The 13,521-nt window shown below is 52.1% G+C and overlaps 1 protein-coding gene across 1 annotated transcript; it reads right to left on the minus strand.

Annotated features, from left to right (window-relative positions):
- Positions 1-3,285: 3,285 nt before the first annotated feature.
- LOC113995522 (putative methyltransferase DDB_G0268948) lies at positions 3,286-8,213 on the minus strand. Its single transcript, XM_027735677.2, is given in 8 exon segments — positions 3,286-3,719; positions 4,252-4,389; positions 5,137-5,237; positions 5,889-6,102; positions 6,375-6,535; positions 6,789-6,917; positions 7,902-7,954; positions 7,957-8,213. Coding segments are annotated over 8 exon segments (993 nt in total). The 5' UTR covers positions 8,063-8,213; the 3' UTR covers positions 3,286-3,628.
- Between the last annotated feature and the right edge of the window lie 5,308 nt (positions 8,214-13,521).

Here is a 13,521-nt window from a genome sequence, read left to right on the forward strand (position 1 = left end):
CTTCTTGAGCCCTTCTTCTGCTCCAGCAGTATCTCAGATTACTCAGGTCTTTCCTGGAAAACCATGATGGAAATAAGGAGGAGGAGAGGGCAGCATGGATGGGACAGCGACTATTTCCACCTTGACCAAGCTGGATGCAGATACAGCTTGGAGAAGAGCCAGGACAGCAAAAGACTGGTAAAAGCGTGGTGGGCACAGGTTTTCCAGCCACAGATATGGCCACAGGACCAGGCTCCCGTGCCAGCCTCCCCCCGGTAGCAGGGTGGGTAAGGTCAGTAATTAAAAGCCTGAGCCCTGGGCTTGGCTCCTTTGCCTGCCCTCTCACTAAACAGGACAACAGCTCTGTTTCCTTTCTCTCCCATTAAAGAAAACCACAGACTTAGAAGAATAATTTTTATTCAATGCAACAAAGTCCATGATTGATACAGCTTTGAAATAAAAGCCCAAAGCAGCATAAATAATGCCATGTATGTTGCTCAAGCGAGGCACAGCTCAGCTGGAATAGGTAGCACCTCAGCAGAAAATCCCAGCAGTTGTGAAAAAGAAAAGTGTCCCCCAATGAAAGAGGGGTGATCTACCATGAACCACTGTCCCCCACCACAGATCCCTGCCGAGACACTCTTGGGTCACCCATCTGGTCACAGCAGCATCACAGCCCCGTGGGACCCAGCTTTGGCTCCTGTTTCCCATCACTGTGGCTTTTATGTCCCAGGTGTCATTTCTGTTTGGAGAAGTAAAGCGAAACCTCGTGTCCTCACACACGCAAAAGGAAATTCAGAGGCACCGAAGAAAAGTGAAAGCTGGAGGCTGAAGCCAGGCCGTGAGCATGGCCCTTGGCCCTCAGGGTGGGGTGAGGATCCCCCCTGGGTGCCTTGCTCAGGTAGTTGTGCCACGCTCACCTGCAGCCATAGCCAAACCCCCAGGTGCCTGGCTGAACAGAATCAAGGGATTTTTCCATCCTGGGCCTTGGCATGCGTCTCACATGGTGATGGTGATGCCATGCTCCACCATATCACAGTCCAGCCAGCAAGGCCTGGCTGAATTCACCACAGCTCCTCCAAACCATGCCACTGGCAGCTCCTGCCATGGCAGAGGAGGGTCCTCCAAGGCCAGCATGGGCTGGGGACACCACACAGTGCCTAGCAGGGTCTGCAGGACACTGGGGACCCACCACAGCCATCGCTCCAGCCCCGGCTGCAGACAGCGCTGTGCCAGGAGAGCGGCACAGAGGGTGATGGTGGAACCCCCTTGGATTCACATGGCCCAGCAGGCTGGAGCCACTCGAACTTGCTTGGAGCAAGAAATCCCAGGTGGGTGGGAAGTTCGGAAGTTCCATGTGCAAGAAGGAAAGTGAAACATGGCTGAGGACAGGGCTGGCGTCAGCATAGGTGAGGTGATTGCTCCATGGTGACTCATCAGCCGCTACGTGGCACAACATGGGAAAGTCTTGGCCACAGGCAATGTCACTGGAGTGGGTAAGGATGAGCCCAGTAAGGCTCCTTCCTGACCCCTTTTGTAGCCAGCAGGCTTGTCTGGGAGGAATTGGCTCCTGCTAAAGTCACTGGTCTGGGAAAAGAAGGTAGAAGGGACAAAAAGTGTGCCCCAAAAAAGCCAGCTTTAAAAATAAATGTGTGGGACACCTGCCCAGGGCCTGATGGTGCTGGGACAGGGGACATCAGGTGGGCTCCACTTGGCAGCCGTTGCCCGACCTGTCCCTGCCAGCCCAGGGTGTCGGTGCCACCAAAGTGCCCCTTGCCCAGCTGCATGCCCCAGAACCCTTCAGCACCTCTCCGCACACGAGCTGTCACCGCCGTGATGGTTTGCGCCGCTCCGGTGCCGACACCACGCCCGAACACGGTGGTGATGCAACCCCTGGTGTCACAGCACAGCCTGGCACCTGCTGCATGACCCTGGGGATGCACAGAGGGAAGGGCTGGGAATTACTGAGTTAATTATTGAGCAGACTTAATACGAACTTGTTTTAAATTTAAAATGAGGAAAAAGCCCAAACACTTTTTCACCAGAACCTTTGCTCCAGCACTGTAGGGACGCAGGGTGTTCCCTCCTGGGGCTTCCCTCCCTGCCTTGGCTGTGGGGATGCCCCTCTCCAGAACAAGCCCTGCCAGCAGAGCTGGGGCTGCCCTGGCCCAGGCAGCCAGTCAGGCCACTGGCACCCCAGTAGCAGTGTCACCCTGGGAAGAGAGACCTCTTGTGCACCCTCAGGAGATGACAAGCCACCAGCCCCCGTCCTCACCTGGCAAGGGAGGCCTGATGGCTGCTGCTCACCCAAACCCATCCTGCACCTGTGCAGCCTCTCCCCTGGTGACAGCAGCAGGGCTGGATCCATGCAGCACATGGCCATGGACACAGAGACCAACCTCATATCCATGATGGGCTTCCCACCCCATAGCTGGCCTCCCAGGGCCCCACCACCCTCCTGGGGGCCAAACTTCTGCTCCCCACCCTGGGCAAGCTGAGCCAGGGCTCAGTGACCCCAGGGGAAACATGCCCAGGGTCCAGCACCTCTGCCAAGTTGAGGGTGCTCAGTCAGGACCACACTTGAGAGCGCAAGACCACAGTGGAAGCACCTCCAGGCCCTCTAAGCCCCTCTCCAGGTGTGCTCTCTGGGGCAGGGAGCAGATGTGCCACTTTTACTTTGGTGCATTGTTAAGAAAGGCAGAACAGAGTGAGGGCACTGCCCTCCCCATAGTGCCAGGGCGGCCTTCTTGCCATGGGCAGAAATTACAGGAAAGGGAACAGTCCTCACAGAGGCTGTGCCTTAACTTGAAATATGCAGAAAGCAAACAGGAGGGGACCTGTGCTGGGCTGTGCCCGGCTCTGAGCCCTCACGTCTCCACCTGCCCCTCCCCAAAATGCAGCCTCTAATCTTCCCTTTGCAGTGTGGGTGGGTAATAATGGGCAGAAACCTGCTCCCCTGTGGCTGCGATCCCAGAAAGGCTCCCGAGCTGTGCTGAGGGCAAGGGACTCACTTGAGCCAAAGCACTCCTGGCCAGGTAAGCTGCTGTTACACCTGCACCAGCCAGCTAAGCACCAGGGATGGGGGCACCTTCTGGCTGAGAACAGCCCCTTTGCAAGCCAGCCTTCAAAGATAGCACACACCTCCTCAGCCTGGGCAGGGAAAGGGGCAAATGGCCCTTCCTATCCAAAACTCATCTCCCCCACAGAGCAGAAGGCCACTCAGGACATACAATGTCTATGTAGCACAGTTATTCCCACCCAGCAGGTGCTTCACAGCCTCTCTTAAAAAGAGGAACCACTGGCAACTTTTTATCAACTTTTTTTTTTAATTATTATTAATTGTGTAAGAAATGCAGCAAGTTTCTCAGCTATTACTGTGATTCTCTTCCCCATGTGTAATCCAACCACCACCAGCCCAAAACGGGACCCTTCCAGTGCTGAGGGGGCAGCACTGGGCACACTGCAGGACCAAGGTGGGCAGGAACCCCAGAGGCATAAAACCCCCTCTGCTTTCCACAGAAGACCAAAATTTTAATCACCGAAATCAGCATCAATCTTCCCAAAGAATAAGAGCAGCTGTAAGTGGGGTATTAGGAGACAACCCACGTTTTCCTTCTCTTTTAGCACCAGATCAGGAGGGTTTCCTCTTTCACCGTCCCTTGCACCCCAGCACACAGACGTGCCTCACCCAGAACTCCACTGGGGTTTCAGGGGAAGAAACTCCCATCGTCTCCAGCATCCTGCAACGAGAAGCAGAGGAAAGGTCTCACCCCTGTCCAGCCAGCTCCCAACCCAACACCCACAACCAGAGACACATCTCTTCCACCCATAGCACAAAGGCCTGGATGGCAGATGCTTCCAGCTGCTGCACAAGGGTTGTTCTGGTCAGTGAATAAATTAGCAGGCACAGGGATGTCTCTCCTTCCCAGAAGGCCCTTGCTAGAGGCCAAAACAGGTTGGTGAAGATGCAACCACCAATATTTTTCGTGCCCTCTGCTAATCAAGAATGAGACAAAGAAACTCAAGATACCTCTGACACAAGACTTCCATGGATATATCAGTGCAAGCACACCATAGAGCTTCATGGACTTAACATTTAAGGATCTGCTGTTTAACCCTTGACAGACACCCACCCACACCTGGGGGAAGGAGGGAGTGCACCCCTGCACAGCTCACTTCTAGCTTCAGAGGGGTCTCTACAACCTCACTCTTTGTGTGCTGTAGAAAACAAGTCCTCCACGTCCTGCTTGTTTTCCCAAGCAGTTTTCTCACCTCTTTTCAGTCTCTTGGAGGAGGGATTTTGCAGCTTCAGGGTCGTTCTTCATAAAGGTTTGATATGGAGAGGCAGACTCCAGGTAACCAACCACACCCTCGACAGTCATGGGAATTTTGTCATAGATATCAGTGATTCTACAAGAGAGATGGGGAAGAAAGGAGTATTGACAAGTTAAATTTCAAAGGCAGGGGAACACAGATAACAGATTGGCATGGTGGTGAATAAAGTATCTGACACCAAAGGTCCAGCAGATGGAAACAACATCCAATTGTGGCATGTGGTGGCTCAAGAGCTCTGACTGATGTGCAAAGATGGTTCCAGGGACCATCTCATACAGTCTGTGACTTGATCAGCCCTTTTGGTACAGGCTTATCTGCAGACCCCCATCCCCTCCAGCATCCAGGACACCAACACCTTCACACCACCACTACCACCACATCCTTTTTGCCTACAGAGTCAGCCCCTGCCCCGTGCCTCAGTGGGAAGGCAGGCACTGGCTCCCCAGAGGTCTGGGGCATGTTTCTGCCTCACTCTATTTTTCCTTTCACCCATGAAGTGACCTGCCCAGAAACCTCCAATTGTGCTAGACCATCAACTGAAAATCCAACCCAAGGCTGCCTTGAGCAGGAAGGGTCCTCACAGCCCTCAGACCACACTTGATGGCTCAGTGCAGAGCCACATAAAAGCCAGGAACAGCGGGAATGCAGCCACACAGCTCTGCCTTGATGCACAGGGGTTTGCTGAACCCCAGCAGCTGGGCTGAGCTTCTGGCAAACCCCGCTCCCTTGTGTCCTCGCTGGGCTGGAGGCAGAGCAGCCCCCCAGAGGAGGAGACACCCCCTTTATCCACTCCTGGCGCTGCACTGAGGGGGTTCTGCTCACCTTTTCTTGTCTGGGAACGGCAAGGCCTCGAAGATCTCTTTGTAGTTTTCCAAGACGAATTTTAGTCTATTATGTGCGTATTTTAAAATCTGGTCCCAGCACTGTAAAGACAGTGTATTAAAAAAAAAAAAAAAAAAGCACAAAACCACTTGAAGTTCTCAATTTCCACTTACCTCAGGTTCAGGCCCAAACCTGATGCATTCACACGTGTTTTGTTTTTTTTTTTTTTTTTTCAATACACCAAAATTGCATTAAAATACACCAAAAATCTTGCTTAGTGCCCAGAATTTAAGGATGACATTTTAGCATAGAGATAAGGGTTCTGTCTTTCTCCCTACACTGCTTTTACTGATTGTGGAAAGGCTCCTTTTATCCAGTTATGAAAACACCCTTTGTCAAGAAAGATTACTAAAAAAGGACTTTTCCCAAACAGTTTATACTCCCCATTCTTTTCTCTGTGATCAACAGCAGGAGAAGTATCTTTGACAATACCAGCCCCCAGATATGCTCTGGCACCCTTCTCACCCTACCAGAGCCTGCCCCATCAATGCTAGCATCCCTTTTCTCCTCATCCAGCCAGATTTAGCACTGCTTTGGAGCCTCTAAATCCCATCTCAGCCTTGTCCCTGCACGTAACCATCCCTCTTCTGCCCCATCCTGCACTAGGATTCCTCTCTGTATCCAAGTAATACACATTTTCCTGCGCCTAGAGCAGGAGGGGAAGCCCTGAGGTTTGGGTTCCATCTCCTCACCTCCCTGAAGATTTTGGTGAGCTTTTCGGAGCAATCTCCGTAGCGCAGGCTCATGTCCACAGTGTAGGTGCTGATGGCCACGCAGCCGCCCGGCCTCACCACCCGCTGCGCTTCCCTCATGAACTTCTCGATGTCAAACCAGTGCGCGGCCGTGAACGAGGCCAGGACGTCCACAGAGGCGTCCTGGAACGGCAGCTCCTCTGCAGGGCACACGCTGGGAGCGGGAAGGAAAAAAAGACATCTGTGATACGGGAATCAGAGGGTAGGACACGAAGCCAGTGGGTATTTTCTGGAGGCCATGAGGACAGTGTGGGAAGACCATGGCTACTGGAAGTGTAGGATAATGCCCGTTCACCTCAGGAATTCCATCAAATAGGACTTTCTTTGGTGCCAGCTGGGTCTTAAGATAACCATACTCACAAAACACCGCTTCCATGTAAGGACCCCAATTTTGCCTTTGGCTGAGCTCACTTCCCTGACACTCACAGGTAGGAGACATTGGGAATGGAGGAGGTGTCCTTGGCCTCCTGGATCTGTGCTTCACTGATGTCCGTCCCCACCACCTTCTTGAAGTGCTCCGCAAGGAAGCGGGTGCCTTGTCCGGACCCACAGCCAACATCCACTACCAGCTCAGCAGGGATTGCCTTCTGTGGGGAGGAGGGGATGTGTCTCAGTGGGCAGCCACCCAGTTTCTGTGCTTTTACCCCATTGCTTCCCACAGCATCCACTCAGGAACAGCCTTGGCATGGCAGAACCTGTGGAAGGCCTCTCCTGTGCCCCCATCTTGCCTTAAGCCCTGCTGATTTATCATTCCCCGTGGTACCAATCAAGGTAACACTCCCAGCAAGGTGAACCACCCACAAATAAAGACATCCTCCAACCTGGCCATACCCCACTCACCTTTTCCTGCAGGTAGGCAAGGATGGTTTGCTGCAGCTCTTTGCCCGGTGCAAACCTGTATTTCTGGTAGACGGCCGCATGGCCTCTGCCCTCGAACATCTGGGTGGTCATCCTTGGATAACCTGGCACCTGGGAAGAGGCAGGAAGCCGAGTTTGTCACCATGGGATCAAATTCTTGCTGCCTACTTAGTCTGTGACCACAGGCACTAAAGCCTCCAGTTCCTGGCGGGGGCCCCGGGAGGACTTTGCCCATGAGGCTCCGGGCAGGGGAGTGTGAACCTGCTCTCTGAGAATCCCTCCCACGGCTGTGAGCTAATCCCAGGAGGAAACCAGCAGCGTCGGATGTGGAAAAGCTTTCCAGGTTTTTAAGCACTCCTTACTCCTTTGCTTTCCCTCCCTCCCCGGGTGTTTTCTGAAATAAATCACCACTACAGTAGAACACTTGTTTTTTGTGGGAGGTTTCTTTGGAGTTTTTTTTGTTTTGTTTTGTTTTAAGTAAACCCATGTTTTAGAATTGACAACACAATCACGACAACTCGACTCTGCGCTTTCTCAACCACCTGGTATTTTTTTGCGTCTCACGGACACGGCCCAGGGCGTTCCCTGGCTCGCCCACCCCTGTGTCCCCCCTGTGATGCTCCGGCCGCCCCAGTCCCCGCACGCCCCGGGCGGTCCCGGCAGCCAAGCGCGCTGCCCGAGCCCGTCCCGCCGCACCGGAAGGCTCTCGGCCGTATCCTGTTTGTCTCGGTGCCCGAGCAGGCGCCGTGCGGGACAGCGACAGCTCCCTGGGCTGGGGACAGACCCCGAGAACCTGCCAGAAGGGCTCCCTGCGCCGTCTGACGGGCCCAACACCCTCCCTGTGCCCACAGCGAGCGGGGTGGGCAGAGCGACGCGAGAGCTGCGAGTTTATCCAGAGACGCACAAACACATCGGACAATCAAGGGTTATTCTGCCTTGGGTGCAGGAAGAGATGCTCAACCAGCGCAGGGCTGGAGCTCCCAGCAGGGAGCAGCAGCGCTTCCAAAGCCCTTTCTGGAGGGATCCTCCAGCTGCTTTCTAAGCGCTCAGAGGAGCCTCCTTCCCCCAGCCCCCCGCGCCCCCCCCCGCCCTTACCGCCGGCAGCTCCCGCAGCTCCCGCTGCCTCCCCGTGCGGAGCTCCGGGCAGGACAAAGAGGAAGAAAAGCGGGCGATGCCCGGCGCCGCCCCCGGTACCTACCGCCCTCCCCGCAGCTCCTCCCTGCCCGGCCGGAGCGGAGCCAGGGGGTAAAATCCATAGGGCAGCTTCCAGAGGCTCATCCCGCCGAGATGCTGGAACCCCAGAGCCTTAGGCTTTACACAGCTCCGTAGTTACTAATTACAGAGAGCTTTCAAAATGCCCACGGATCCCGGGGGTCCCTCAGCAGCCCTCACATCTCGGGAAGCGGATTCAGAGCCCAGAAGATGCTCACAGGGTAGCAGGAGAACAGGATGCAAAGCTGCGGGCAGCCAAAGCCATACCTACAGCGCTCTGTCTGCACTGAAAGCTTCTCCTGTCGTCCAGCGGAAAGAGAACATGTAGAAACAGAGTCCCCTGCATCATCTTGAAGAGCACAGAGCATGGTATCTCAGGAGTAGGCAATCTGCCCTGATTTGGGGCAGGATTTTACCCCTTTGCTAAGAGTAATACTAATTCCATGCAGCTGAAGCTAGCGAGTCATGGTTCACGGGAAGCACTCAGTTTGTACTCTGCACAGCAGTCGTGGGTCTATGCTAATTAGCACAGCCTTAAAGCCCCTCCTAACTTTAAGAGAAATCAGAGGAACTTACCTAGGCACCACCTTGAAGCAGTTTGCTGAATCAAAGCATGGGTTGGAGTTACTGGGTTTGCGTCCGGAGTGCTTTATTTGGGTCACCTGCTGCTTAATCCTGCCAGGGGTGGTACCTGGACCGAGAGAAAATACCACACAAGCACCAAAGGTCCCTGTGGTTTTATAACCCAGCATTTTGAGGGTTTAGATACCCTAAGTTTGCCTGTATTTGCTGAGAGAATGACTGCAGACAGGAAGGGCTGATGTCCTGGGCTTCAGTCACCTGCCCTCTTCTGAGCTCGGAGGTCCCCATAGCATGGGCTGCTCTCCTGGGCAATACACAGGTGGTATTTAACTGATTATCCTCTAGCTACTGAGACCAAACACCTGCAGTGCAGAGGCTGCAAATGGCATCAGTGCTTTGCTAGCTCTCCCAACCTTTGGCACACTGGATTCAGCTGCCTTTGACTCCCTATCCCAACTCTCTTGTATTCCCCAAGTGACAGTGAATCTCCAATGGCCCTGCACCATACAGAAATAAATTGGTGGTCTTCTCGACCTTTGGGTTGCTGAGCCTTAGTCCAAACATGAGTTTAAACACCAGGCACAGAGAATCAGACACTGTCCATCGTCCCTACCAGCCCACTTGTTAAATTCACAGACTTTAGGAATGTCAAAGTGCCCTGGGGTCTTCCCAACTTGTTCCCCAAACCTACAGGCCATGTGGATTTGAATTATATAGCAGGGTCCTGGGTTAACTCCAAACTCTGACCTTAATGCAGAAAAGGAGCATTTAAGATCCTTCATCCCTCCACACCTGCTCTCCTGAAGTCTTGTGCCTATTGGCTCTACCCCCTCCCCACCTTTGTGCCTCTGCAGAATGCAGTGGCAAAACAGCTCCCAGAGCTTTGCTTTTCCAAACAGGATCACCAAGCCAAGCCCTAACCTTATCAATGGCCAGGAGGCAATTCCTGTTCTTGGGATATAGCACTTGAGTGCTTCTGATGCCTCCCTGTGCTCCTCCGCTGCCAGCATTCCCTGCCCATGCCGCATCCTCACCTTGCTCAGCACTCCAGGTGCGTGGCCATCCTCCTCACTCAGCCACTGGGGTTTCACTGCAGCCTCTGGGACAATTTCCAGGGAGATGTTTGGGTTTTTTTCACTGGCAATGCATCTCACTCTGAAATTTATTAAAAAAAAAAACAAAAACAAACAAAAAACCCAATCTATTTTAGGGAAAAAAGCTCAAAGGAGACTCCTGTCAGTTTGCCTGTGTCACTTGTTGATATTTTTCACCAACAGCACCATGGTTTCCACAGCACTGAAATGTCACATCTTGATATGGATAAAGCCACTTTGTTTGTATTCCCGTGGTTCGTTTCACCACACATCACTAATATTATATTGAATTCTTTTCATCCTAGGGAAAGAGCGCTGCCTCCTGAAAACAAAACAGCTGACATCCCCTCAGCCAGATGCTTTGATATTGCTGAAGATTCCCTTTCCCCTCCTACCTTGTGAGGAAGAGCTGCTCTGTTTTATCCAGAGTACAGATGTCCCTCTCAGCCCAAGCCTGGCTCTGTAATTGTGTTCATGCTGTCCCCAGCAATAAGTTTCTGGCAGAAACATCTTCCCTAATTTCACCTGGACAACACTTAGCTGGCTTCTTTTCCTGCAGCTACAAAACACGTCACAAGCCTCATAAACAGCTTCTAATTAATTATGTCTATTGCTCAAATGGAATACTAATTCTCATTTATTTCCTGGCTCAAACACTGCCAGACACACCACGCTGCATTTCTAAGAGGGTCTCCCAATTTTAGAGGATCTGAGAACTAAAACAATTATACAAAGTCTTGCTCAGTGGGTTCAATTCTCCCCCTTCTCTGTGGATAATCCCCTACCTGGAAAACACTCCAGGTCTCACCTTCCCACACCTGTCTGGAGGAATTTCAGAAAAACCCTCAGCTCTGACCAACTGCATCAGAGCTGCCCCTTTGGCCAGGCCTTTAAACATAGACCTTAAAGTGGCAGCAATTCTGTAGCCCGCGGCTGAGGGCTTGTGACTCGGCCCCTGCCCTGTGTCCTGCCCCTGCCTGTGGGAGGAGGGTGAAGGAGGGGACACGATGACCTTCATGTCTGGGCAGAGCAGTGCTGTGCCATGAAATATGTATCCCTGTTTTTAGACAATCTGAACGCCAGGCAACATCTGGGATAAGCAGGGTTCCAGCACACACACACTGGAACCACCATGGCTGCATGTGGTGAGCTGCAGGACATTATCCTGGGGAAAGAAATCCAGACCCAGTGTGTGCAGGAAGGAATGTGCTGTGCCCACCCCGATGGGAGCCCTGGTGATGTCTGGGGCCTTATTTCACCCAACTCTGCTCTGACTCCCCAGCAGGACCTGTGGGAGGTGCTGAGCCCCCTCCTGTGCCTCACTGGCCTTGTGGCACCAAACCCTGCCGATGCATTGTGTGCAGCGTGGAGCTAAAGGAAGAGCAGGCAAATTGTCCTGTATTATTGTTTATTACCCTCCTCCATTAAATTCACAAATTTAATTGTTTTAAATTTAATTTCAGCTTTGATTCACTCGGCAGCTCCATGCCAGGCCACACTGGAGGGAGGATACCCAAAGGGCTGGACAGGCTGGGGTCAACCTCCCCATCCCCAGGATCCTGAGAAGAAGCCGGTAGTACTTCTCTTACCTTGTGAAAAACTTGATTTGCTTTCAAGATCCTAATAAGGCTTCAGCTCTTGGGAGATTTTCCCCTGTTTATTTGTTCTCTTATGGAAAAGGAACAAGATTTATTATCACAATGAGGAATAAAGGAATAGGAAAATATTTGGTATTTCTATGAGGATCTTTTTTAAACCTAGAGAACCCAGACCTTACATTAATGAAGAACATAATTCTCTTGGCTTACAAGCAGCAAGGCATAGATAAAATCTCCTTGTAGGGAAGGGGGTTAGCCACAAATTAAGGATGTCTCAGCTGATTGCACAGCTGTGTGTTAGAGCTGTGCCTCAAGGTCTTGGCTGGGGCTGGGGCTGGGGCTATCCGTACCTGCTCCCTGGCAGCTCTGGAAAAATCAGTGCTTATGTGAAAAAAGAGCCCAGATGAATGAGACCCCCAGAGGATCAACCAGAGAGGGAGATGGAAATCTCTGCAGCTGTGACTATTTTCGGGTAACTGCGTCCGCGCCCGTGCAATTGCCGGATCCTTGCAATTGTAGCCGGCATGTTGGCTGGTTATTGTCATGCTCAAGCACACAAAAGGCTGGGGGAGAAATAAGGGCAGGCAGGGGCATGCTCAAGGGCAGGGGAGGAAGCCTGCAGAGGAGAGCGCCCTTGACTTTGAAATCCTGCCTCGCCCCTTAGCTCATCCGGCCATAAATCCTTCCTGATGGAATGACTGATGTGCAGTGCGTGTGGGAGCTGGGAGCCCAGGCTGAGAGTAAAGCCCCAGCACTGGGATCTTCCAGAAACAATAAAAACAAGTCCTTCTCACATAATGTCACCTTTTAACTTAGGAAGATGGATTTTGGGGTCGATGAATTAATTGAAATTTAGAAGTCACCTGAGAATCCGTGGCAGAGGACCCTGAGATCTCCCATTCCCCATGCAGCGTCCAGAGGCTCCTCCATTGCTTCCTGGCTCATCTTCCCTCTTTACTTGCTGACAAAGCAACACCACCAGCATATCACTGTCTCCTGTCCATCTGTAACTGCACAGCCATTGATCTCTCATTGCCTGATGGCCTTAAACAGCCTGAACACCTCAACTTGCCCTGGTGGCACCACACAGCACTGCCGCCTCTTGTCCGAGGGGGTTCCCCAGATGCCTGTACAAAAGCATGAGATGATGATTTTGGTGTTTTGGGCACAGCTGGTTCCCGATGGGATGCTGCTAGTCCTGTCAGATTTGCTCTGCTCTTGGCTTTTACTGTTGAAATCTGTCACCATCCCAATGGAGCAACTTGGAGAGAGGGCCAGGGGTGTTTCTTTTCTCCTTACCAGAAATGTGTATTTTTGGGCACTTGAGAGCAAAGAAGGTCTCCGAGAGGGACAGAGGGCTCAGTCTTCAGTGCTTTTTGGAGAGCATCAGATGTGCAGACTGAGGTCAAACACCTCAGACCATCCTGCAATAGCTGAGCACCTCCACACACTTCAACCTTCAGCTTCAGCCCCTGCATTTCGGGTTCTCAGGAGTCTCCTACCTCCTGTCTCCTCTGGTGGGTACAGAGTCAGAGAGGGAAGGTGAGTCCATGGAAGGAAACCACCACTGATGCTACCTGGGTTTGTGGGTGATGTTTGCGGGGCATTTTGCAGTGCTGTGACAGAAAGGTTGTGCCTCCTTTAGCCCAGCACTTCATTATCCAGCGCTCCTGGGTGTCCAAGAGAACATGATCCCCTGCTGATCGATTGAAATTTCTGGAATTAAAAAGAGGAAGAGAAACGTGAGCACAGATTGATCTTATTTCACCTTTCCTTGTGTGCACAGACTGGAGAATATATGATGATATAGTAGATGATATTATTATATCTGCTGACATAAGGGAAAAAAATCCAGTGGTGTCGGGAAACTGCTGTAGTAAAATTAAATAACTCTTGGGGATGTATGTGGTCAAACCAGACTTGGGTCCGGCTGATGCCTGATGGGCTGTTCTGAAATGCAAACAAATCTGTGGCGATTAAATGAGATCCAGGACCATCTTAATTCAGAGTTTAAGCTTTTTCTTCTTGGGATCCCAGGTAAGCATGTGATAGGAACATTCATTGTAAGACAGGGAGAAATAAAGGGGAAGAGAGCAATATTTTAGGCTCTTCTCTTCTTCCTCCAAAAGTCCCTGCACCAAGAGACAGCTGGGTCCATCATCCCCTGCACATTTCCCATTGCAGTTCCCAGGATCACAGCCCTGTGTCCCAAAAGCCAAGTGGGAACAA

The sequence above is a fragment of the Pipra filicauda genome, unplaced genomic scaffold (genome assembly GCF_003945595.2).
Source record: "Pipra filicauda isolate LSUMZ 115617 unplaced genomic scaffold, ASM394559v2 scaffold21_size4447388_pilon, whole genome shotgun sequence".
NCBI classification, from domain to species: Eukaryota; Metazoa; Chordata; class Aves; order Passeriformes; family Pipridae; genus Pipra; species Pipra filicauda.